General features: G+C 40.6%; 1 protein-coding gene across 2 annotated transcripts in view; it reads left to right on the forward strand.

Moving 5' to 3' along the window:
- The first annotated feature begins 8,360 nt into the window (after nucleotides 1–8,360).
- The window catches only part of LOC137611864 (A-type potassium channel modulatory protein DPP6-like), a 117,192-nt gene continuing 98,050 nt past the window's right edge, over nucleotides 8,361–27,502 (forward strand). The window contains exon 1 of one of the 2 annotated variants that reach the window (XM_068340001.1): nucleotides 8,361–8,444. In XM_068340001.1, the coding sequence (XP_068196102.1) occupies nucleotides 8,388–8,444 (57 nt within the window). In that variant the 5' untranslated portion in view covers nucleotides 8,361–8,387. Of the gene's footprint in view, nucleotides 8,445–16,456; nucleotides 16,652–27,502 lie in introns of those variants that run through there. The other variant, XM_068340002.1, reaches the window with a different exon arrangement.

Genomic DNA, 27,502 nt, shown 5'->3' on the forward strand with positions numbered 1-27,502 from the left:
GTAACTATTTTGGAGAATCAATTTGCTCGCGCCGAGACAAAGGGAATATGAAATATTTTCTTGCTGGGGGAAATCATTTTCTGGCACATGGAGCATTATTCATTTCAGTATTCCAACAGACTCAAATGATGTGTAGACTGTAGACGTTACAGAAAGCTAGAACTGATCTCTAGACTCGTACCAGCAGACGAGGAAAAGACTGCAGGTCTATGGATGGAATGAATTGTTGGTGTTTTAAAAGTAACCAGGACCAGGTTGAAAGTACACAAAGACAAAACAACACAATATTATTCACTTAATAAATCTACTGAATCTGCATTTGACTCAATCCTATGTAATGTTATTTGTATTTAATATGTATATTTCATTTTTGGGATCCTGTTTTTGTTAATAAAGTTCTTTTATGTTAATTCACTTAAGTATTTTCTAGTGGGTTGATTATGTCTCGCTTCAAAGCGGTGATGTACTATAATTGTCAGTGTTCTTGTTTTTCGTGCGTCGTTTGTTCGAATGCCCACCAATTATCTTTGCAACTGTTGCAGATAGAAAGATGAAATAAAAAGCACATTACTCGGGCGGCAAAGGGGATGAAAATTAGATGATTACCTTCACTTTGAAAAAACTAGGTCAAGGTCAAATTTCAACTTTTGTACACTCAGGAATCGGATAAGATATAAAGATGAGGGAGAAGGCCAGTGTGAGTAAGACCGTAGATCAAAGCCAGTGCTTTGATCTGCCAAAACTACTGCTTTGATCTACCTATGCACCAAAGCTACTGCTTTGATCTACCTATGCACTAGCTTTGATCTATGGTCAAAGCTAGTGCATAGCTTTTACCTACTTTAAGGGTACTCTGACCTACCATTCGCAGAATGTTGCAGTCTCTGACTGCCTTGGTTCTTGTTTAAGTTTATATCTATTCTCTATCTTAGTTTGAAGGACATAAGTCCTTCATAGTCTTGATACAGTAATACACTATTACCATTAAAAAATACACACATCGAGACTGGTATACTGACCAGTACAGGAAGGCCACTTGGGTTGATCTGATTCTTTTTGCGTACAGCCATGTTTTTACCTGCTTGCACTCTTGCACACAAAAAATGAAAATCATAAAGGTAAAGTAACACCTTGTTTACAAAGTAATGAGCTCACAATTGCACTTCTCTGATGATAACCAGGCAACACTCGCATGAAGATCCAAAGTTAACCTGGGCTACTTAGGCAGATGCATTGATTGCAGTTTCAATGCATAAGGGATTAAAATGCGTTGTGTTGTCCATGAATCTGTTTCTCTGCATGTTTACCCCAAAGTTGTACTGAAGGAAAAGATTGAAGGAAACTGTGACAAATCTGCCTCTAGGTGGCATTTCAGCCTGAAAAATCTCTTAGATCACTGCATTGAAGACATTAAGGCCTTTGTGTAAGAATTTGTGCAACACGCAGGATTCACCTTTCAAATATATATTTTATGTTTTAAATTGAAGAAAGAGAAAATTGATTGTCTCTGAGAACACAAAGTGTGATGTGGAAAGCTCAGCTTTTCTCCACATCATTTAATTGTCATAGTTCTGCATTGATGTTCATTCATTTGTGGGAACAGCCAGATTGTCACAGATAAGACCTTGACTGAGTCTTGTTCATTTCATGCTGGAGTTAGCTTGCCCTCTACTGGAGGTACTGACTTGAGATCGAACTTTCCCTGCAAGCTTTTCCAGTTCTGTCAGCATCTTGACAGATTGTCTTCTGATTACTCGGGCTTTATGAGCCACCAGTCAGATTCTTTCAAACCAATTTGACCCCTGCACAATAAGTTAGCCCTCTGTAGGTTTCACATTTCTGCTGATGGCACTTGCAACTTGATTTGATGAAAACCCTAAACTCATCAAGACTAATTTTCCTTTGATAAAACTTTAATTCTTTAAGGACTCACAGGCACAGTCTATTGAATTCCACCATGACCAGTGGAAATTGCAAATAGCAAATTACAGCTATCAGTGATGTTTCAGTTCATCTGGACATAAAAGTAAAATATTTATGTAAATTGTATGTATATAGCTTAATAACGCAAAGAAAAAAAGGAAATTCAAAGTAGGAAAAGCATTTACATATATTTGGCAGTGTTCTTTTCCTTTCGGCTTTTCCCTTCAGGGGTCGCCACAGCGAATCAATTGCCTCCATCTAGCCCTGTCCTTTGCATCCTCTTCTCTCACATGTATAAGTAAAAAAACAGAAACTTCTGTGATGGAGGAACACATTGAGAAAACCTCAAGGAGAGTAGAGTAGAGTAGTCGTCCCTGTCCAGGGACACCTAATACATGTTTTTCTGTATAAAATAGTTAAAAAGTGTAGATTTACATTATGGACAGTCAGTCAGACAAAATTTTAAACATAATGTTGAGTAGAATCTGGAAGGACTTCAAGCAGGTTCAGGTGTTTGAAACCAAATAATCCCTCAGCCATATGGTTGCCTCTGTACTGCTGGGACCTGGAGAAAGAACAGACTGCATGCAAAAACGTGCAAAAGATTTGACATTAGATAGATAGATAGATAGATAGATAGATAGATAGATAGATAGATAGATAGATAGATAGATAGATAGATAGATAGATAGATAGATAGATAGATAGATACATACATACATACATACATACATACATACATACATACATACTTTATTAATCCCGGAGGAAATTGTATATATCCACTGCTCAGGCATTACATAACGAATAATACTGAATAAATACCAGGAGAAAAAGAAACACTGACATCACAGGACATACCATACCATACAGGACATATTTGCAAAAGTTTTGTTATTTAACAAATGAAATATTCACACTGAGAGACAGATGTAAATAAAATCTATTCTTATCTAAGGACAACATAAAAAACACAGAGAGGGAGATACAAATATGTGAGAGAGAATGAGAGAGACAAAGAGGGGTGGGGGTGAGAAAGAGACAGAGATCACATGACAATTGATTGTCCAGAAGATGGAGTCCTTTGTGGGACAAGAGTGATTTCTTTTCATGGACTAATATCAACTTTGCAAGCCATCAAACACACAATTTCAGTGTTTCAAGCACTCAGTCCCATCAATTGATTATGTCAGCTTATCAAAGTCCTAAGACATATTACTGGCTTATAAGCAGAACTTGGCAGCTTTTGCTGGGAACTGCACGAAAACTGCACGAACATTATCAGTGTAGCTTACACAAATTGCATTGTGTAATGCATGTTGTAAATGCAAAACATAAACTCACTACATCATGATTTTGAGTTCTGTTGGTCACTATTATAAAACATGCAGTGCTGCAATAAGCCTTTTACAGTGCTGCCAGGTTTCATACTGCTGTTGCCACTGCTGTGCTGTTGAGTTGTGCCAGATTTAGATGTTTATGACTGTTTGCATGATGAAATGTCACACAAGAGGCTATAAAAAATTGCACATCCAAAAAGCTGTCAAATAGACCTGAATGTTTGTTATTTTAGTTATTTTAGGATGTTGTTGTGCTTTCATCAAGTGTTTAATCCACAACTGCGTGCTACTGTGTCAGTCTCTGATAAAAATATTCATGTTGTAGTTGCCGTCTGTGATGTGGGGGAGCACCGCTGTTGGAATGTTACATGGACGTGTTCATGAGGGGTCTGAGGGGTTGCATGTATTGTGTGCCGTTCAAGTGCATCCTATTTTAACCTGTATTCTTTTGTTAGACCATATTAGTTTGGTGTGAACCTATTCCAGGACTTGAGAGAATGTGAGCTGAATGTTAATGTTCCCTGGAGTGGGATTATACAGGTGGAAACCCATTGAAACGATTTGTATGCAGCAGGAATTTGTATAGATGAAATGTCTTTCTGTATTCATCTTGCATTTCAGCATTGAACTATTGCACTTTAAATCCCCTGCTTAAAATGTTTGCTTTGTTGCCCAAAACTATCAGCTGTATGAAAATGACTTTAATTTTACTGATATGTGTGTCCACAAGTACACGCACACACTCACACACAGACAAACAACACAGTCACCTTGATATCATTTTTTATTTTGTTCAATAGCCTTATTGAGACTGATAATGTGGTGGCAAACAATAGCACTTTGTTCAATTAAATGAAATTCTGAGACAGGAAATAGCCAGGGACAAGCATTAACAAGAGACAACATTCAGCAGCAGGCATTTTTCACTGCCAACCGCCATGCTGTGGATTAGAATCTCCAGCGAAGGACTGTTGTGGATGAGGACCACGCTTATAATAGGTTTTTGCAGCTTCTTGCCACTCTGGAGCACCTCAGGTTCTTCATGCTAGATGTAATCTTGTTCTTGCATTGCTCACTGGGGTGCAGGCCTCAAATGTAACTGTCACCTTTAACAGATGACCTGATGGACCTCTGTGTGGAGTTAAGCAGCTTGCATCATGCTGATAAAGACACAACACAGCCTGATGTGAACAAATTCCTGGACCTATTCCTATTCTGACAAACAGCATTGTCTTTTCTATTTATATGTGCACCGCTCCCCTTCCCTAAGCTCAAAGAGGGGCCGCTCTGAGAAGCATACAAAGTATCAATGTGTGACGTTTGGGATCCAGAGGGAGGAGCGCTGGTAGACATTGCTTGGGGCATTCGAGCTGATTAGCTAGGGATAGTTACTGTGATCTAGCTGAAGGTCAAAAACAGAGAGGAAGGAGACATAGGTTTGACTGCATTCTGGAGCACAAAGTAGGGAAGAGAGTTTGACCATACTGTAATGCTGCACTGTAGCACACAGGAAAAAAAAACCAATAACACACCATTTTACATATAAATCATCATGCCGTCACTTAAAGTTGATCAATCTTTGCAGAAGTTTTGAAATCATTGTTCCTCAGAGAAAAAGGCAATAGGAAGAAGACCTTAGGGATTATTTGCGTCTTGAAATCCAAGCTGTTTCATATTTATCTGCTTTATTTATTGATCGGTTTATCATTTAACTATTTTGTTCAACTTTTGCGGACACCGGTTAAACAGACACTCTTAAATAAGCCAAAACCTAAACAGATGATTTCATTATCCTGTTGGTATCTGGTATCTGGTGTTCTCTTTGCATTCCAAGAGCCATATCTGCTTAAGGCATTTCCATTACACATGTGAATGTGTGTGATTTACAGGAAAAAAGAACAAAATGCACAGTGATGTTCGGATAAACTCATATCTGTCTGTCTGTCTATCCATCTATCAAAATATATAAACATAATTTTGTCAAGCCCTTAATCATAGTCTTGTTTTTTTTAATCAGCTGTTAAAATGACTTGATGACAGATCACATTCTGCAGAATCAGCAGGAAGTGACAGATGGGTGAAATTAGTATCTAAGCGTACTCACCAGCATGCACTAAAAGTAACAAATGAAGAAATTCCAGCAGCGCATTGTTAATACCCTTTCAGCATGATAAAACACCACATAAACTGTGCTTTACAGCAATACATAGCTGAATTTTTGCATAACTAACAATTATAGTGATTTAAAGTGAACTAGCATCGTTCTTAATCAGAATATTATAAGTTATGGCTGTAAATGTGACAAAAATTAAAGTACAGACTGACCAATCAGGGCTATGGGAAAATGCCATCACACAAAGTCAGCTTGTTAAAAGCATCACCTATAACTACAACCACCATGGCTTTTATTAACTCAAAGTACTTCATTAATTCCTGGTACAGCCACCAGAGCAATTGTTCTTTCAGATATATTTGTATCTCCTGTAGTGTAGATAGATAGATAGATATACTTTATTTATCCCAAACTGGGAAATTTAGGAAATTTAGTACATGAAAATATAAACTTTAGCTCATCTTTGTGCCTTTTACAGAGTCTGGCTTTGACATGTTGGCCTTATTAACATGGAATCAGCTCTAAATGTGCAGCTTTGTTCTCCCGTTTTTAATGTGGATATATACTGCCTCATGCAGTGTTATTATATCACCTAACTTTAAAGATAGCTCTGTATTCAATGGCAGTGTCATCATTGCTCTTCATCTTCATCGCTGCACAAATAAGTCATGTGGAATACGAGCAGCAGCATAGTCGTCATTAGTGATAAACCTACACCACTGCAGGGAGAGGACTCTTTCTCTGAGTTCATGAGTCAGACAAAAAAAAATTAGTCTGACTTTAAATATAAGCATGTATGAGGTAAATCCTCAAACCTGACACTACCACATCTATGAAATGCTGTCCTTGAAATAAGAGAAGGCATTTTACCTGTAGTTTCTTCATAGTTTCAATGGATAATTGTCAAAGTCATGTAAGGATTTTGCCTGTGAATTTTAAATTAAATCCCAGCATGGAAAGTTACAGACTTTGAGCCCCGTAATTGTTCTTTAATTACCTTTGCACCACAAGTGTCTTTAGTGTTCGCACTACTCCCCACACACAAGAAAAATGCTGGTAAGCAGCCAAGGTTCAGCTTGAGTCCATATCTGCTCAGGGATTTAATGTCTGTAGCCATAATATTCACAGCTCCTTGAGTTATGAAAGCTCTTCTGTGATCATCCTCTCAAGGTTCAGATGTGCCTTGCCCCCAGCTTTCATTACTTCATATTCACTCAAGATGAGATTTAGAGAAGAGAAGATGGTTTGAATCTTCATTTGGAAATATGAATTCTTCTAAATTTACAAATATCCATTTCATTCTGTCGTTCCTGTGGCGCCCATGCTGTAGTTTGTCTGTGTTAACTGGTTCGTCTGTTTGCATGTCTAGGATTGAAAACACAACAGTACATAAATAAAGCAGCGGCAGATGGCTTGATGTGACAATGAATGCTGGGCTTGCGCTAGCCATTCGCCACTTCGCCAAAGGCAAAGTAAATTCCAGATAGCGAGCGGCGCTAGCGCCGCTACTTCTGCTAGCGAGTGGCGCTAGCGAAAATAGCGCCGCTATGTCCGCATGCTGACGGAAATAGCCGAAGTGACCCGAACGCTCTTGATCATTAAATATGTACTCGGGTCATGACCTCCTCTCGTCCAATGAAAAACAAAATATTGTTTTTTTGCAAGCTGAACCCGCGAATTGGTGTACGACAAGGTGAGGACGATCGATCAAAAGAATCCAGTGTTTTATAGTAGAGTGTGTTAAAGTCCTCATTAATAAACAAATGGTGAATGCTGAGTGGGGGGAGGAGTGGTGACAGACCGATCAGAAGGTAAATGATATTATCAATACTTGTTTGTAGTCTTAGACTTTTGTTCCCTATGACCGGCAGGAATACGATGCATGTAAATATGTATTCACCTCGCTCGCTGTTTTTCATGCCTTTTTCAATTGAAATGAAAAATCATGTTATTGACTTAAAAAAAATAAAATACAATAAAACATGGCATACCAATGGTGTTGGTGGTGATCAAGGTTAAAATGTCTTCTAGTCTAAGTAAAACTTACAAGTAAATATTGAGTAAATTTTGTATGACTGTATCTTCACATAGTGAAGGGAAGTTTTCAATTGTTGAATCTCACATTTATACCTGCATAAAGTAGGACAGAAATAAAGATAGTTCAGCTTGACCTGTTGACTTGAGTGTATTTTTGTAGGTAAACTGAACAGAAGATTTTGCCCTCAGAATGCAGGAAAACAACCCCATTTTCTTAAAAATTTCCCGGGATGTGTGTGTGTGTGTGTGTGTATTTTTGTGTGAATGGAGCAGGGTAGGGGGTGGCGGAGGGTTGGGGGGTGTATTTTATGAACTGGAGGACAAGTAGCATAAATATTATGTGCACTCAATTACAGCCAAGCTGCAAACTGAATTGATCAATTTCATGAAACACACACACACACACACACACACACACACACACACACACACACACACACACACACACACACACACACAGACACACACAGACACACACTGTTGTGACGTTTGCGTTTATTGCTTGGATTTACTGCATGTAGTACACTGTTGAACTCTCTACTTCAGCTGAGGCAAATCTTTTTAGAATATTTTAGGTCTGGGTGAGGATGCAGTGAGCTAGAGAGAAGAGTGATCCAAAGAGGGAAGGATTCTGGATGAGGAGAGATAAGTTGCATTTGGAACAGCCTAAGCAGAGGAGACGCATCCCTCTCTCCCCCTCACACATCCCATGGAGGTGACGCCAGCATCCGTGTGATTGATTCACTGCACATGGAGAGAGGGAGGCTCTCCGGTCGGGCTCCTGGACCCCCAGGTCATGCTGTCCCTCTCCCATAGCTGTAGGGGAGGGAAGGAGACAAGGACAAGTGTGTGTTAATGTGTGTGCAGTGGTGGTAGTGGTGGTGGGGACTTCTCAGACACCTCCAGCAGCTCCAACTTCACAGCACAAAGGTCTGACCACAGCGAGTGGGAAAAGGCAAGGTGCACTTTCCACCATGTCTGTCCTCATAGCCGCCCAGCTGAAGATGAACACCAGCACTGACTCCAGAAGGGTAAGGGGCCTTTTTAGCATGCATGGCACGCTGTGGAGGAATGTCTGTGTTTATGGTTGAGTCCTCTGCTCCCAACAGAAAGGCTGCTAGTTGTTTCTGATAGTAATTAGACTGGCAGGAAGAGAATGGTGGGTCCTGATGTCCCCCACTCTTAGACTTGATGGCCAACGTTCCTCATAATCACTTTAGCAGTTTGTTACATGTGGTGCACTAATGCTTATTGCCTCATTTTCCTTTGTGTTGCGATGCCAGCTAATGACTGAGGTGCAAATTGGGGACCGTGGAGGGAAAGTTGGATTGAAGTATGTTTGTCTTGTTGTGTGAGAGGTTTAGTCCAAATGATTGGTTTTGTAGTCCCTGTATATATATGTGCAGAAAGTAAACATGTTTTTTACCCATTGTTTGTGTGAAAATCAGTCAGATGTCTTTGAGGTCAGATTACATTTGCAGGCTCATACATGCTCTTGAAAATGGGCAATGTGGTGAATTGATGAGAAGTTAGGCTGATTTTTGTTGTTCACAAGCAGTTGAAGTGATAAAATGCCCCAATCATAACCTAGGTATGACTTGATTTTTTCATTCTTAAATAAAGGAATGTGCATTTGGCTCTAAATATATCTCATACAAAGAAACAAGTGTAGTAAGAATATGTAATGTAATTGTATGTAGAGCAATATAGAACATTAAGTGATCAAAGGCTATGTTTTGTAGTGCAATGAAAATGATGAAAACGATACCTAAATGGGTGGTTTAGATAAGTGGTCCCCAACCCCCGGGCCATAGACTGGTACTAGTCCATTGGTCATTTGGTACCTGGCCGCACAGAAAGAAAAATTAGTTTACAGTACTACAGTTTTATTTTTTCAGAGTCTGAAAGATGTTTTATTTTGAAAAGTGTCGTCGTTTTGAATGACGCACAGACAAATGCATGCCTCTGTCCCACTTGACAGGTCTCTGTCACGTGACAGGTTACCTCTAAATTAAGCGCCCACAACTGCGCCAGTGTACTGGATTGGAAGTCAAGGCAGATAATCCTGAGATCGCCCAAAAAGTATAGAAAACCCTGTTTCCATTTCCAACCTCCTGTCTTTGTGCAGCGAGATTTCCTGCAGTGACCGTAAAGAAAACCAAACTGCGAAGTAGACCAGACGTCCGGAACACACTTCAAGTTTCATTATCTCAAGTTACCCCTGGATCAGCGGTCCCCAACCACTAATTCTCATTATTATTTGATTGACTTGTTCACCATTCTATTGGAAATGATCAATGTTTCTCCTGAATGCACTGATTGTAAGTCGCTATATTTCAAAATAAACCTCATCAGTGCAGTCACTTCAATCGAGTTTTTAATATAATTATTTCTTACAATTATTTCATTTTCAGAGATGTTGACTATCAATATATGAAAAAAAAGTTGTTTGTCTGTTGATGTCTGCATTTTACATAAAACCACTGCGGATGATTTATTATTAGACTACAGCTGTCCTGGCCTCATTAGTGATTATCAAGCAAATGAAGACCGTGAAAAAATTGTCTTAGATGAAACGGGTCTGTGGTGGAAAAAAGGTTGGGGATCACTGGTTTAGATGATATGTGTCCCGCTTAATTTCATCCACCACCGTCCTTTTAAATCTTGTTTTGCTTCATAAACCGTCTATCCACACACTTACACACATGAGGAGGTGCTTTGTCCTCTTCCTCCTTCTCACCATCTGCTGCCACAATCCACATCTGTACTCTGTTGCTCCTTTCAAGCATGGCCACAGTTTATTCTATTTTAGCAGCCAGAATTAGCCTCCATTTCCACTTCATGCTACCATTTCAATTTGGTTTCCGAACATAGATTTGCCTCGTTTATTATGGATGAGCCGATTCAGATTGTACTATGTGCAGGGGGCAATCATGAGCCAGATCCAAAAAGCAACAGGCTCAGCTGGTCTTCACAGCTGTTGTCACAGTTGAATTTCACACAGAACTGGAGAATGGAGTTTATAGCAAGCAACAAACGAGTACTTGTAGAATGTTTACCATAATGTGAATTTATGGTATAGTTTTCATCAAAACGTATAATGTATAATCATACAAAATGTATAATTTACTCCGACTCAGTGTGTGTTTATGTTGGTTGTGTAAGTTTACTATTATGTAACTACGACCTGAACGAACACAGTGATTCTCTCTGTGTTCGTGCAATAGGCTGCAATTGTAATAAAGTTCCTTGACTTGCAAAACATAGTAAGTTTAAATCTCTGTCTCTGTCTGTCTTGCAATATCTATCTGTCTGTCTGTCTATCCATCTATCAAAATATATAAGTATCATTGTCAAGCCCTTGATATAGTCTTGTCCGTCCGTCCTTCCTGCCTTCCTTCCTGTGTATTTTATGTTTTACTGTCATTTTGTTATGGCTTCTATAGAGACAGTGTCTTGTGATCTAAAATTTAGCATCACATGATTAGGGTTTCAACTTTCACAGGTGTCACAGCTGCTACTTCTGTGATTACCCATGAGAGAAGGTAGGCCGTATTAAATTAGTTGATTTCCACACCTAATGCAGTATCTTTGTCTTACTGTATCTGTCTGCACACTACTGGGTTTAAGTGAATTTACAGTGCACTGATTTCTACTCAAAATGTATGCAACCCATTTACAGCCCGATAATGAAGTTGTGAAATATATTTTTCTCTATGAGAGAAGAGGCACATAATCTGACATCAGTATCAGGTAGACAAAAAACCAAACCAAACCAAAAAACTTGCAGCCTCAGTTGAGCTCAGCTTAAAAACAAAAACAAAAACAAAACAAAACATTAGCATCTGACTAATGCTGAACAGAAAATGGGGGAATTTATGTGATTATAGTGGCCTCTAACTAAATCCACTCTGTCACATGCATATAGAAAGTGTAATAATTTCTGTTCTCAGCTGAGCAATGTTCACAGGAAATTAGATATTGCTGCACTTCCAGTAGACATTGATTGATTAATTGCTCTTCCATCCACTTAATTTGTGGGCTCTCTTGTTGTGTTGTGCAGCATGCTGACGGAAGCAATTTAGCCTGTGGCGGCATTTTAGTTCATTTAAACACATTAATGCAGTGGTTCTTAACCTGGGTTCGATCGAACCCTAGGGGTTCGGTGAGTCGGTCTCAGGGGTTCGGCAGAGACGGAGGTCAAGACAAAACATAGTTACTATGAATTAAAATATTAAGAAAGCAATCAGATGACGTACCATCATGACAGGCATAAATCGACTACTGAGTCCGCAAAATCACATGTAGCACAGGTAGGCTAATCGATGTAGCGTGATCACCTGCCAAACATAGACGAATCACTGTGTACGTTTGACACATTGTGTCAAACGTACACAGTGATTGCAGGTGCAGGTGATCATGCTACATCGATTAGCCTACCTGTGCTACGCGGGATTTTGCGCACTAAGTAGTCGATTTATGATTGTCATGATGGTAAGTCATGTGATTGATTTCATAATATTTTAATTCATAATAACTATGTTGAGCAAAAAAAGAAAGTGGTTGGACGAATATGTACAACGTGAATTTACATGTACTGTATAACAGAACGTGATGGGAGTCAGCGTTCTGCATGATTTGCAATGACAAGTTGAGCAACTTTAGTCTCGCACTGGCAAAAATAAAGGGACACTTCCTGGGCTTGCACTAGGAGCTAGTACGACTAAGCCACTGTGGCTCAGTGTAAAAGAATTAAGTAAGCCTCAAAAAGCCACATTCTGTGTCCAAGTGTCTAAGTCAAAGTTAAAATGTCGTCTAGTCCAAGTAAAACTTACAAGTAAACATTGAGTAACATTTTGTATGACTGTATCTCCACATAGTGAATGCAAGTTTTCAATTGTCGAATCTCACATTTATACCTGCATAAAGTAGGACAGAAATAAAGATAGTTCAGCTTGAACTGTTGACTTGAGTGTATTTTTGTAGATAAACTGAACAGAAGATTTTGCCCTCAGAATGCACCAGAGTGCAGGAAGACAACCTTAACCCGGGGGAGCCCCCCAGACCCTCCTGTAGGGGGATATCCCCCCACACCCTCCCACGACAAGGGTGGTTTTACCCCCCCCCCAACAATTGAAAACTTGCATTCACTATGTGAAGATACAGTCATACAAAATCAACACCATTGGTATGCCATAGTTTGTTTGTTTTTTCTTTTATTCGATAATGATTTTTCATTTCAATTTAAAATGGCATATACAATAGCGAGCGAGGTGAATACACATTTACATACATCGCTGGTTATTCCTGCCGATCAAAAGTCTAAGACTACAAAAAAGTATTGATAATATCTTTCATTTACCTTCTGATCGGTCTGTCACCACTCCTACCCTCTCTCAGCATTCACCATTTGTTGTTCAATTAAAATTTTAACGCAAAACCTACAAAATACTAAAAATACTGTAGAATCCTTTTTTTTTTCATTGGACGAGAGGAGGTCATGACCCGAGTGCATATTTAATGATCGGGAGCGTTCGGGTCACTTTGGCTATTTCCGTCAGCATGCGGAAATAGCTGCATGCTATCGTTTTCTTATGTTATCACTCGGGGATTTTCGCAAGTCCAAAAAAGTTGTAAGTTTTAGCCTTTTTTTCCTAAAAATAAGAATGCCACTGTGGCTACACAGGCTAAAAACCTTAGCCATAAGGAATTTACTTTGTATATGGTGATGTGGCAAATGGCTAGCGCAAGCCCAGACTTCCTTAAGCTGCATGGAAAACAAAAGAAACAGACTTTGCTGTGAAAATGACATAAGAGTAGCACTTGCCAAGGTGAAGCCACGCATATCTGAACTGGTCTCTCAATAACAGCAGAAGTCAGACTGATTTGCAGATTGGTAATTTCATGTGAGTTCATGCACTGTCTTGGCTTTGTTCTTTGAAAAAGGTGACATTAATGCACAGTTCATTAAATACACCAGTAAAACATATACTTACGTCTTAAATTTGAAAAAAAAATTTTTATATATATTTTTTTTCTAAAGAAGGGTTCGGTGAGTGAGCATATGAAACCGGCAAGGTTAGGTACCTCCAACAAGATTAAGAACCACTGCATTAATGTATGCATCAAAATCTGTATTAAATTAAGTTAATACAGTGTGGATTGTGATCACACTGAGATGGAGGAGATATTAACCACTTTACATCTTTCTAGATGAAAATTTACCCTAAATTCCTTTTTGCAATTTCCCTACTGTGAATCTTGAAGCCAAAAGAGCAAAGAAAGATACATTTAGTGCAGTATTTACACTGCTGTGTTTCTCACACTTCTTGCTACCAATTCTGTCTTTCTTGCTAGCTAAGTTTAAGAAACTGTATCTTCCACAGAAAAGTTGTATTTTACCTGAAGTCTACTTAAGAGAAATCGAGCATGTGAGCACCAGTATTTTAAGATTATTCTAGTGCAGCAATGATTGGAAATAAATGACTTCCTCCAGGGCTATAAATAATAAAACATCTGTAGATATTTAGTTTGACTCTAAAAACAGTTGAATATAAATGGCTCCCTGGAAAGTGTAAAGTCATTCAGACTAGCTCACTGCATGTCATCTTAAAGCCATTGGTTTACAGCATTGATTTAAATGGATCTGCTACAAGCTTGGAATATTGCTAGAGTGTTGCTTATCAAATATGTCACTTAGTATAGGCTCCAACTGCATCATTACAGTTGCACCATTACAACAGTACCATTACCTACTTGTAAATCTGTCAGCTTATGCAGCTACAATATCATTTTTATAGCTGTTTTTACATGCCATTCCAATTACAGTATTTGCATTTTAAGACATTGCCTGACTGCTGTGATGTGGGAGTAGGATATTTGTAGTTCCAGTCAGCTGCCGTATCTGTGAGGAGGTGATAGTGGAGCCAGGCTGAGCCAAGGTTCGCCGGCATCTGTCCTAAGGGGAGTGTTAAAGCAGTCAGGCGGTGCAGACATCCATCAGAGTGGCTGGGATGGATGTCAAGTGACTTGGACCTATTTCCCTGGGGGTGCAAAGAACCAGGAAAGGCATTTATGAACCGGAGAAACAAATGATGACCAAGACCAAGGGGAGTGACTGTGTAAGTGGAGGCTGCTGGAAGCCAAGGTGCTCGGCCCACAGCATCAATCTCTGTTGCAATTGAAAAGCATTCAAAAGCACTAAGTAAAGTTGTATCTGAATTGATTTATGAACAGGAAAAGTTAAAGTCAAAGGAAAATTGATTCTAACTGAATGGAGAGGGATGGATAGGGACTAACTTTAATTAGGCAATGGCAGTAATGTTCTTTTGCTGAATGAATGTTCACACTTTTGGAATCCATATATGGCATTCCTGATACATATCCTGTTATGGAGGTTACCTTCATAATTCAAACCTTGAATCAATGAACCTCTTTCAAAGCTCCTGATTACTCAACTTTTGTGAAATAAATTGATTGAACCTCAGTCTTTTTGTTCAACTTTGAATATAGGCTCTCTATGTTCTGCCATTGCAGCCAGTCAACCTTGAGTTCTCTTTGCAAATGATGACAAAATAAGCTTAGTTTGACTTAGATGCAAAACAGAATTCCACAAAAAAAATGTGTGCAGGGCAGCCTACAGACAAGTTTTAGAGCTGCTTTTGAAGTTGTAACCCCATGAAGATGACGTATTTCCTAGAATTTAAGATTGACTCCATGTGGATCAATAGCTTATGCTGTCTGAACAAGGGCATGAAAAGCGTTTGGTTGTGGCATCCTGACGGGGAGTGGCAGAGATAGCAACACTTTAACCTAAGCATCTCTTCCCTCCCCTCTGCCATAAACTCTGCATTTACCAGAGCTGCATTACTTTGGTCTCCATGAGCATTTCAAGCGTGAAATCACTTGCAAATGAGAGAGAGCTGAATACTGAATGAAAATGTATGAAAGAAGGAGGGAAAGTGAATAAATAACAGGATGCGGAGACACATCCATGGTATAAGTTATTGCTTTTAGATGCAGGAAATAAACATGTGTGTGACACTCAAAAGATGTTGTAGGTAAATGTTTATATTTTCTTTAAATCCATTCGCGTTATTCTGATTTTGCCACATTTTTCTGCACTTTCTTGAAAGTTTGTCATAAAAAAATAAAAATAAATAAATAACACAATTCAATTTAATAATGTCTACATTTAAGCTTTGTGGGGTTCACAATGGGGTTAAAGTAACGTGAGATCTGAGAGGCGTCGTCAGCCTGTCCTCATTCGACTCGCCACAGAGAGACATTAGAGCTCCGTCCTGGGACCGCATGCGTGAACCCGTTCGTGAAATCGAAAAACGAATGCGACCTGTTCCCGTGAGGATTAAAATATAAGATGGATACAGCTATGAGGCGCTGGCGCAAAGCTTGTGCGTAAAACAGTATCCAGAAAAGTGTAGCGACAGCCGCCGCGTCCTCAGCGCAGGTCGATTCTCATGCAGAGCGCGTCCGCGGAGAGCAGCGTCGTCCTTCACGGTGTTCGTGCAAGAGGACAGTCCGTCAAAAACACATCCGAAAGTGTCGAAACACCTATTATTTCGGTCTTTTATTTTGTGGACAATCACCCGAAGCGTGGTGGGAGTATTTGAATAGAAACACGGCACAAGCGTGTGTTATCTATAAGGAGGCAACGGCGAACTGGAGAGGGAAGACAACGTGTTGTGAATACAGATGAGAACATCTGTTAACACCTTCAGCCCACCAGTCCGCTTTGCGCCTGGACAAAGCTAAAAGGACGTCGATGCCAAGGACTAATTTTACATCGGGCTATCAGTGAGTGATCCACTATCCGTAGATGCTTATTTATCGGGCTCAGCCTCTTCTGTTTGTCTTTTGCACTCCATTCCGGGGCTAAAACCTGGCTGTCTGCCATCCTCGAAGCGCAAAGAAAACCACTAGACCCCCACCACCCCCCCCCACACACACACACACAAAAAGAAATATCCGGCAAGACCGGTTTGTGCCTCTGACATGCTGTAAGTTGTTTTGTCTGGACTGGACCGATATTATGGCTTCACTGTATGAGAGATTCACCGGGAAGATCAATACGACCAATTCCTTTCCACACCCACCTGAGGCCAGCCACCTTCTCGGTGGGCAGGTTGCAGACGAGGACAACGCCGCGAAGAACCCGCAACAGCTGGACGACAGACCCAACGTTCAGCATCGCAAAAAACGCTTGCAGGAGGATGAGGATGTAAGAATTTACGCTCTATTTACCAACATTAATTCTGAAAAAATCCGCACGTCCTTAGTTGAGATAATTCCTATAATTATCTTGACAGCTATGCACGTTTGTGTCCAATCAAAGGCCTCCTGGAGGCTCTTACTGCTTCACTTTAACAGCAAAAAGTTTGATGAGGTTGCGTTTCACACGCACTGTTGGCGTAATGTACTTTTTTTTTTACATGTCCTAGAAAACAATGATCACAAAATCTCCCACAGTCCCCCTAGCTGAGGAAGATGAGGCCAAAACCATCTTGTTCTGATGTGGTTCTGGTTTGTTTGTCCTCTGGAGCTGTCAGTGGTGCTGAAATAACAAATGTGTTTCCTAAAGGTCCGAGGCCAAAACTTGGCCGAATTCTTTTTCAGTGCCACTGTCTTATTCCTATTATGAAAAACACATTTTTTCAGGTCTCTACATATACATAGTAGTCCTCCCCAAACCGACCAAATCTTAAAATCTGGGACACAAACAATAATAAACAATCAATAAATATTTGGAATCTTTTGGATTCATGGCTGGACAGAATCAAAAACGATCTGATCCTTACTTCATCTCCGGGCTGATTGATGGAGTCAGTTGACCTATCCTGAGTCATATTTGATTGTCCACCCAGATATGGGCGTGGTCACACCCGAGGGGGAGTTCGTTGAGGCTACTGTAGCGGTGTGTGTGTGTGCACTTGTGTGTGTGGTTCGTGATCAGGCTTACGTAGCGTGTGTGGTAATGACCTGGCTCAGAGCTACAAGCTGTTGGAAGTCACATAGCATGTGGCTAACTAGTTAGCGCTGTTTCAGTCAGGTGTGTGTGTGTGTGTGTGTCCCCGCCCAAGGCTATCCCCAGCATCACAGCAAACACACAAACAGTTACACATTATTTACTAATTCAGAACAATTGTGTGTTTTTTGGTGAACCGAAGCACCTTTAGCTCTTCCAAGCAGTGACGTGCAGTGAGGTTCATGCTGGTGAGGCACTGATTTCATCATCATTACATTTACAAAAATATGAACCTACAGTCTAGCTTATTCACCATTTAATCAGCAACAGGTCATTTTTAAAGCCTCAGAAGAGAATTATTGTCACATACAAACTGCAACACACAATTAGCACATTTGATTAAAAAACACATTACGTTGTTTCCTACATGTTTGCTTATATGTTATGTTTACTTATAAATGAAGTCCATGTGCCGCTTCTTCTCAACAAAAACATGGACATTTTTTTGAGTTGAGATATGTAATCCTCCATTTTTATAGTAAGGCAAGGTGAGCGGAAAACCGAATGGCTGTACTTGACTGTAGATCGTAGTTTGCGGTCACTTGAGGAATCCTCGGCCGAATCCCTCGGATCACCAGCGCCCCCTACCATGAAGCAGGAGAACTGCGTGCCTCATTTCATGCCTTTTCCAAACGGTTTCAGGATCGATCGTTCAACTCAAGAAAGACGTTACACACATAGTTGTTGACAAAAAACACTGTACATTATATACATTAGCTAAATTATGGGAATTTAGTTCATAGAGAAAACTTGTTTGAACATTTTAATAGCGACATAGAGAGAGATAGCATTATGGGCTCACTGTATAGCATGCCACCACAGTTAGTCAAGCCATTGCGCAATCCATGTTGAGGCTCGGTTGGCTCATGCCTCACCGTCTCTGCTCAGTGATTGAGCGATTTCGAGTAAAAAAAAACAAAAATTGGTGACGTTAAACTAAAAAATAATGATCCTTTATCCCACAGCTTCTTGTATTTTGAAAGATATTCATATCCTATCAACTAAAAATAAGAAGATGGCTTTGCACAGTTTGATTACACCTCGGAGATGGTGGATGTCAGCTGGTTTGGTCTGCGTTGTTTGTTTGTCATCACAGCCATTATGTTCAAACGTGTTTTCAGTTGTAAAACAACATTGATTTCAATGCCCTGTGAGACTCATGGCTGACAAATGGCTGCTCATAAGTATTAAAAGCACGCAGTGGAAGTATTTGTAGAACTGTGCACCACTTTGAGTTATCCAGCTTGTCTTTCTAGCATTTTCTTTCTCTGAGAATGAACACATCACAGCGTAGTAAAATACAAGTTAAATTATAAGTGTCATTAAAGTGTCATTAAAATGAATTAGGTTGCTTCTCCAGCAGAGTGGTCGATATCATGGGTTGTTTATAATTACTTTCTATGAATTTTTCTTTCTAACCAAACACTTGCGACACAGACTAATTTGCCCTGTATTAATTTACCCAACAAGTTGTGTTTTCCTCTGTGAATGATTGGTTACAGTGCTTTTTAGTAGTGTGCTGCTTGTTTGCAGTTAAATCTGAATCCCAAAAATGCTGCCAATGATGTCATGCTCCTCGGAATTATTGATGCCTGTCACATTACCGTTGTTGACGACAATGGTGCTGTCAACACCGACAGCATTGTTGCCGTCACCAACAACACTGTGGCTTGACAATCTCCTTGCTCAGTTTTCAAGGTGCTTTACAGCTGCAGAATTTGACATTTTTATTCTCCAATGAGGGTCTCCAATTCTATTGCCGGCTTTCTGACTTATTTAATAGATCTCTACTGTTAACCTTGAGGTCACCTTTAGCCTTGATGCCCCTTTGCATCGTGCTGGAGCATGAAATTGCCTTTAGCCTCAGGAGATGGGGAAAGTATTTCAAAGAGAGCTATTTCCAGCCACTTGTCTCTCAGTAAGTTTGAAAATGCTATTGTTTCCACTTTTGCTGAGGAAACACAGAAAATAATATGAAAATTGGTCATTTCATTCAGTTTAGCCCTTGCCATTTAAATAATTAGCATATCTGTGCAAAATCATTTCCTGTTTTTCCCGCAGAGTTCTTTATAGTTCTTGAGCTCCCAGCATATAGGTGCTACACCACTGTTTGGTGGGGAGGTTTGTGAGGTTTGTTTTGTTTGTGTTGTGAAATTGATTAGCTGTGCTCTCTGTGTAAGCATCGGTGTTATGTTCTAGAGTCTGAGTGACTGTGGGAGATGTCAGCACTAGTTTTTTTCTCTCTTCATCATCCTTTACTACTAATAGAAATTGATTAATATCCTAAGTTGATTGCTGTTAGGGAGGAGAAATCGTGGATGTTTCACCTCCAGACTGGAGCAGAATGACATTCAAGTATGACTTGGTTTGTGTGTATTTTTACTCTATGCACAACAGAGACAATGACCTCTCTCCATTGTATGAAAATGAAAGGAAGATGGTCACAGTGTACAAAGTCTTAAGCTCTTAAATTATGACTCAATTTAATATCTTAATTCCTGAAATATTATTTGCACTTCTGAATTACCGCTCAATAACTAGTCTTCATTGATTCCTTCATGTTACTATCAAACCATCAAACTACCAGACATGTAGATTCTATTAAAGGACTAGATGGTACAAATTCTGGGACTATGCATGGCAGGGGTGTCCTCCTCCCTGAGCCAAACTTGCGCCTGACTGCATACCTGAGTAGAGTAAGAGCTGTTGCTTTACAGCCTTGGTTAGCCACTGGGACACATCATCAGTTGTGTCCTCAGACCATGGAGCGTTTCGGCCAGTTACCACAATGCACCCTCAGCTGAGGCAGGCCCACCACAGGTTGATCAGACTGGGTGTGTGTCTCAGGGCTAAGTGTTTGCCTTGGCAGCCCAGATGGGGTTGCCTCTCTTCAGCCAAAACCAATGGCTCGTTCGCTCTGCAGTACTGGCCAGCTATTTGATGGCCTGTCTGTGCGCCTGTCCCTTGACTCCAACCTCCCTAAGGAACTTTGCCGTCAAGGAGGCCACAAAGCCCCTACACCCCACTTCCACTGGGCCTACCCTCGCCTACCATCTCCTGTCCTCTGCCTCAGCCGCTAGGTTGGAGTACTGCAGTTTTCTGCGTTCATACGCTTCTTCTATGGCATCCTCCCAAGGAACTGTCAGCTCTACAATGTAAACGAGCTTGCAGGTGTTCGACCATAGGACGAGGTCCGGACGCAGGATGGTCACTGCGATTTCAGGGGGGTAAAGGAACTTCCGATCCAAGTCAACTTGCATCTGCCAGTCCCTGGCTGCATTCAGTGGGCCCAGGTCAGGGTGTAGGGGCCTTGCCCTCTGCTTTTTCCCTCCCGAACAAACGATGATGGGTGTTGGCGGACATCCTGGTTGTTGGTGGGTAGGGCATTGATGGAAACCCTCTTGCGCTCAAGTTTATCAGCTACACATCTGGGGACCTGGTTGTGTCTCCATGTACAGTATACAGTATATTCGTTGAGTGAGGATTCGTTTTACAGCCCACCCTGGTGTGTTTAAGTGATGCTGGGGTTGAGCACAGGGGGCATGTTGGGTCCTTTCCAAACCATAGTTGCAGATTTATGGGACATGGCACTACATCATACGTTGCTCGAACGATGAAACTCTGCCTGTTGGGGTCCATGCCCCAGAGTTCGCTCCACGTGAGCTTCTTCTTCTCGACACCCTCCCACTTCATTCACTTGGCTTGTTGTATGACTTTGGAACATCTGGTTGCTTCCTCCTGTCAAAGCACCTCCTCAACAACCATAGTTCGCCGCTCAGCTGTAGATGCCTTTCGCCAGAGAAGAGTTACCGTTCCAGCGCCAAAACCTGCTCTGCCTTGCTGGACATGGCCTATTACATCACAGTGGAGGAGGGCAGATTTGGCATGTAGGACAGCTGTGGTTGGGGTCCACTTTCTTCCTGTTGCCAAGGTAGGAGGGGCACCTCTCACAGCAGGTCCCCTGGAATCAGTGAGGGACATCTCCAGCCTCACCATGGCACACTTGAACTCTTCAGCGACGCTGGAGATTGGTAGCGACAGGGCTCTGTTGCTGTAGAACTTATAATGAATGTCCTGCCTTATCTAATTAAGAAGTAATAATGTTTGACATTACATCCAGCTGCTTTTATCTATAAAATGCTAGCTAACATTTCCACTGGAATCCTTTGATCAAAACATTTATATAATCAGTAACTGTCAAATTGAAATAATGTGCTTTATAACAAATCAAATTATCTAACGTTTCATAAAAAGTAAAAAAATGGAAAAATTTAATTTAACAAAAATTGTTGTTTAAATTACTCCTCTGTAAAAGACCATCATATAAATATCAAGAAATAGGACAAATATATGCACACAAGTAGCTAATATCAACCACAAAACAGTTAATATTCAAAACAATAATTAAAAAGGCTTTTTAGTAAAGAAAAAATAAGATTTGACGCATTTCCCTTAACACTACTGATAATTATTGGTTTCCTCTGTGTTTTTTCATAGATAAACTAAATTCTAACGCTATTAGCTTTAAAATCCCAGACTTAATTAAAGGAAAAACAGGTACAGTAGTCCTCAAGATATGAGTGTTCCACTTATGAACATTCGGAGATGTGAATAAACGCTAGCCACCATATCCAACTATTTTACTTTTGTTCCCCTTTATGTGTAAATAACTAATTTCCCTTCGGGAATCGATATGCTATATAAAATAAAAACTTTTTTTTTTAAAAAGCCCACCGAGCAGCAGTGCTGCTTCACGCATCTCCAGCACTCATCTCCCTTTTTTGTTTTTGTTTTGTCTGTGAACATCTCAGAGCATCAGAATTCCCTTTCTTGAATATTTTACACTTGATCATGGCTTATAAAGCAAAGGCTAGTGAAGATAGTGGTAGTGGTGACAATCTCCCATGACAACTGTGCCTCTGACCGACAACTCCTCTCTCTTCTTCCTCTCCCTTCGCACCGCTGGTAAGTGTTATCACAGTGCTACTTTACCGTATGGTGGATCGTCAACATCAACAGCTGACTCTAGCTGTTGTAGTTCTATATGCTGAAAAAACTGATTCCTTATTCTTCTACTCAAGGATTACTGTAAATTAAAAGGAGTGTCATGTGGTGTTCAAGGACAGCAAGGACCCAGATGCAGAGAAGAAAACTCAATGCAGATTTATTAATAAGAAAGTACAGCAGAAAGTCACAGCTTTGGTTCAAAATAGAAAAAGAAAATACTACCCATAGTTCACATAGTACCTTCAATCAGGTGTTTCTGTAGCCTCTGTGTGTTTGTATGTTTGTGTGTGTGTGTGTGTGTTTTCTCGCATACTGTGTGTCCTCAGTGTCATAGCGGACACACACAAACATGGCACGTTTTTATTTTATTTACAGTTACTTATGAGTATTAGTAGAGCGCTATATTGATACAAAATTTATTGATCCTGAGGGGGGAATTGCTTTTGTTTTTAGTTGTAATGCTACAGAAAAAAAACCATAGTAAATTTCAGAATAACGAGAATTTAAGAATGAAGAGCAAAAAAGAAATCATAATAAATAGAGAATAGATTTAAAAAATGGATACACAGGTATGTTCAGGTTTTAATGTCCTAGCTACCATTAGTCCATCTCGTCACTGCGATGTAGGGTTAGTGGACGGAGAGAATGTAGGAACAATGCCCAACAGCCATCAGTTCAATATACTTTACGAACACAATAGAAAACCTCCAAGTTTGTCTTACCTCTCCGGTAACATCCCATTCACTGAAGTACATTAGACTGGTCTTGTTAGCCAGCAATCTTTTATAGTCCAAGACGATTGTTGGGAGAGAGCTTTAATAAGGTCTCCTGTACGTAATCATCTGTTGTTGTCTTCACTGATTTCTGTCCCATTTGCAAACACTGTGTTTTTCTTCACAAATCGTCCTCAATGTTTACCGATAAGTTTGATCAGCCATCTTGTGTTTACACAATTGACCACAAGCCACATTCAGCTGACTGTGAAAGTAGCTTCATGGTTACCACAGAAAAATTAACAGTTATATCATAAAAATGAGTGAAAAATATGAGTAAAATAAGAGGGAAATACGGAGTAACAAAGGTACTGAAAGTTTAAAACCCCTTGACTACCGCTAGGTGCGAGCAGATGGTAGGGCGTGGTAGGGCGTGCACACACATGTGGCGTATATAAACAGCATCGGGTTGGGAGGGAGGGGGGACGGTGGATGGCAGGTGTTGACGGAGCTGTAGTAATTTGATCAACATTCAATCAAAGATATTAAGGAGGACCTTAAAAGGTCCCATATTATGCTTTTTTAAATTCATGTCATTCAGCTGCCAGAAGTCCAACTACACTGTATTTGAAATGTCTTGCTTCAAACTGATCCGTGACCCTAAATATCTTCAACTGAATATTGATCAAATGACTTCTGGTCCAGATGCTTTGTTTAAAGGGACTGGCCATTATTTGTTAGTGAGTTCTCTCTGTCAACACCTGCCACCCTCCCTCAGATTTAGTTCCCATATTCCACGCATGTGGGAACTCCCTGTAGCGCATGCTACCGTCCACTAGCACTTAACATAGTCAAGAAGTTTTTAAACTTTCAGTTAAGTTTGTTACTACATATTTCTCTCTTATTTTTCTTATGATTTTCACTCTTATTTTTAATGATGTAACTATTAATTTTTCTGCGGTAATCATGGAGCTTCTTTCTCAGTCAGCCGAACTTGACCCAGTGGCTCCATTGTGTAAACACTAGATGGCTGATAGAACTGAGACCAATGATAAACCAGGGCTTTGAACTGGTTCTTGGAATGAAAACAAAAACAAGAAATCTTTGGTATTTTGCCAGGAACAAAAACAAAATCAAAAAGTTTATATTTTTTAATGTTCTAGAACAGAATTGGTTACTCAAAGTAACGGTAACCGGTTAATGACATTTTTTTCGCTCTTGAATAAAATATCTGACCTCATGTTTCACTTCCTGTCATTCACTCAATACGCTTTGAGAGCTTAGAGAAGTTGAAGCATATCACCAGCAGTCAAGGAAAAGACAGTCTCCCAATCTTGATTACATTGATAACAGGTAAACACTGAAGTCTGTCAATATTTAAAAAATGTTTCATTTAGACTCATTTTTTTACCTCATTGGCTGCCAGCCATTTTCAGAATAGAGTTCCCCTTACTGCCAGCATTTTGTAGCAATTAATCTCCTTTGATGGACTTTCTCTGACACTCTGTACATTTATCGATGTTTTCTTTCTGTTCTTGACCGATTACAAGATGCTTCATTCAGAGCTTCACGTGTTCGCTCCTTGGTGAGGCCTGAACAAAAACTTGAACACTCCCTTATCAGAAAGAGGGGGCGTGTTTTTGCAGACGGGTTCAGGATATGTCAAAGCACTCTATCAATAACTCCCGTTGTTACGTTAAGACGGGAGCTGCGATAAAATGGATCATTACCAGGGTTTCTAGCATAAAATTTTATATATTTTTTGATACAAGAAGCCTTTGTTTTTCAGATTGTATGAGTAGGTATGGTTAGGGAGGACCCTAAGAGACATGAAAAATATGTATTTTTCATAAGACCCCTTTAACTGTAATTGGTATAAAAAATGAACACAAACACTGCTCGAGAAAATTAAAACTTGAGACAGGAAGATTAAAGCCATGTACGAGAAGCACAAGGAATCTTCTGACACGAAAAGTAGTGAGCAGCTAGTCTAAAAAGCCTCAGGCTAATCAGCCCGATGAGGCACATGTGTGGAAATGCGGTGGAGACAAGCCTCTGCCCACAGGCTTGGCCCCTACCTCCTGTTAGTGATGTCCGAATGTCGCCCCATGGGGCTTCGAACTGTTGGCGACAATTGTGCCGAAAACTGTTTAATTACTTAGCGCCCCATTCATTGAGAACGTGGGCACCCTCTTTGGCAGGGTGACTGTACTGCAGCCACACCATGGTTGATAACCCAGAAAACAGCACTTGTATTGCAATATATATTGCATATATTTTCTGAATAAAACCGAATATAATTTAATGTGTTAATCCTTGATTGTTATATCATGACCATATATTGCAGGAAGTTGGCTTATGGTCATTGATCCTTGCGGGGTTCAATAAAGCAATAAGAGATATAGATTACATGTGCATGCATGTCTATGTAATATAAATATATTACTTAGGAGTATTAGGGCCAATGGAAAAAACAAGGTCCATATTGTGAGATAAAAGTTGGAATTCCGAGACGTCACCACAGCAGTACCACCGGCTTCATTCTCATGTCTGTATCGGTAACGTCTCATCATTGATGACGTGTTGTTACTGTATGTCAGGTGCTGGAAACAAAGAAAACACTTCACCTGCAAATTAAAAATGACATGCGTGGTTTATTCTTTTCTACTGTGTGAGCAACAGAGCTTGAAAATAATTTTCTCAAGAATTAAAATTTACTTTGTTCGGCGGCACTAGTTCTACATGTTCCCAGACTTGAGATCTGTTTCTGGTTGGTTCCATTGCAAAGCAATTAGAAACTAAACCATCAGCAATCTGAATACTAATCTGATCAATCCAGAAGGTATATCAAACGTCTTCAGTCAGTGGTTCAGAAAGAAATGCCTACAGAGTCCGGGGCGTGTATCGGAGCACCTTAACACAGCGGAAATTACTAGCTCCTGTCACACTCGGGCAGAGAAACACAAATAGAGTCATAACAAGGAGCAAAAGCTTACCGTAAATTAATCTGAATTCGGAAGAATTGCCTGAGTCATGATGGCTCTGAGTTTACGTACCCTGAGCTTGGTAACCAAGGCTTTCCGGTTTCACAAAGGCTGCCAGGGGTTCGTTTTATCAACTCAGGGTAAGTTCACTCACAGTTTAGCAGGTGCGACATAATTATAGAAAGCCATCTACAATGGAGCACTGATTCAACGAGTCACCATGACGACAGACGAAAGCGCTCCGCGTACTTTACGGCAGTCGAAGTACAGATTTTAATAAATGCATATGAAGACTTTGAGGACATTTTCCGAAGAAAGAACAACAGCACTGCAGCTGCAAAGAAGAGGGAGATAGCGTGGGAGGAAATTGCTACTTGAGTCTGTGCGTATGTTTAAACGTATTCCGTTGCACTCACTGTAAAATTACAAAGGGAAACAGCTTGAATAATAGTCTATTAATTTAATTTGTGCTCAATTCAGCAGCTGAGGATGAAAACATTGTTCACACAGGTAAGACTTCTTCATCATTTTATGTGAGTACCTCCTCATTTTCATAATGTTTGACAAAATAATACTCTTTTCACACTCCCCTGGGAGCTGCTACTTTATCGTGGTGGGGGAGTTTGAGTGACCGAGTGATCCCAGGAGCTATGTTGTCAGGGGCTTCAAGCTCCTGCTAGGGTCTCCCTTGGCAAACCGGTCCTGGGTGACGGGCCAGATTAAGATCAGTAGCAAAACCCCAATGACGAGTAAAATATCAAGGACCCTGATGTCACCCGGTATGGTGCAACTGGGGCAACCGGGGTTGGGGCTCGTATGCGAGTGCCTGGTGGCCGGGCCTCTGCCCACGGGGCCCGGGCTCAGCTCGAAAGGACAACATGGGCCCAACCTCCGGTGGAGTGACCACCAGCTGAGGAAACCGTAGGGGATGGGTGCAGTGTGGATTAGGTGGCAGTCATCAGCATGGGGCTCGACGACCCAATCCCTATGTCCCTAGAGTCTAGCTCTAGGGACATGGAATGTCACCTTGCTTGGGGGACAGGAGCCAGAGCTTGTGAGGGAGGTTGAGAGGTACCTACTAGATATAGTCTGGCTCACCTCCCCCAACCGCTTGGGCTTTGGAACCTAAACCCATACCCACTTTTCTGGTGTTGCCTAAGGTGAGAGGCGGCAGGCTGGTGTGGGCTTGCTTATAGCCACACAGCTCAGCTGTCATATGTTGGAGCTCACCCCGGTGAATGAGAGGGTCGCGTCCCTGTGCCTTCGGGTTGGGGACAGGTGTCTCACTGTGGTTTCAGCCTACGGGCGAAACAGCAGTGCGGAATACCCGGCCTTCTTGGAGT

The sequence above is a fragment of the Antennarius striatus genome, chromosome 18, assembly GCF_040054535.1.
Source record: "Antennarius striatus isolate MH-2024 chromosome 18, ASM4005453v1, whole genome shotgun sequence".
Lineage (NCBI taxonomy): Eukaryota > Metazoa > Chordata > Actinopteri > Lophiiformes > Antennariidae > Antennarius > Antennarius striatus.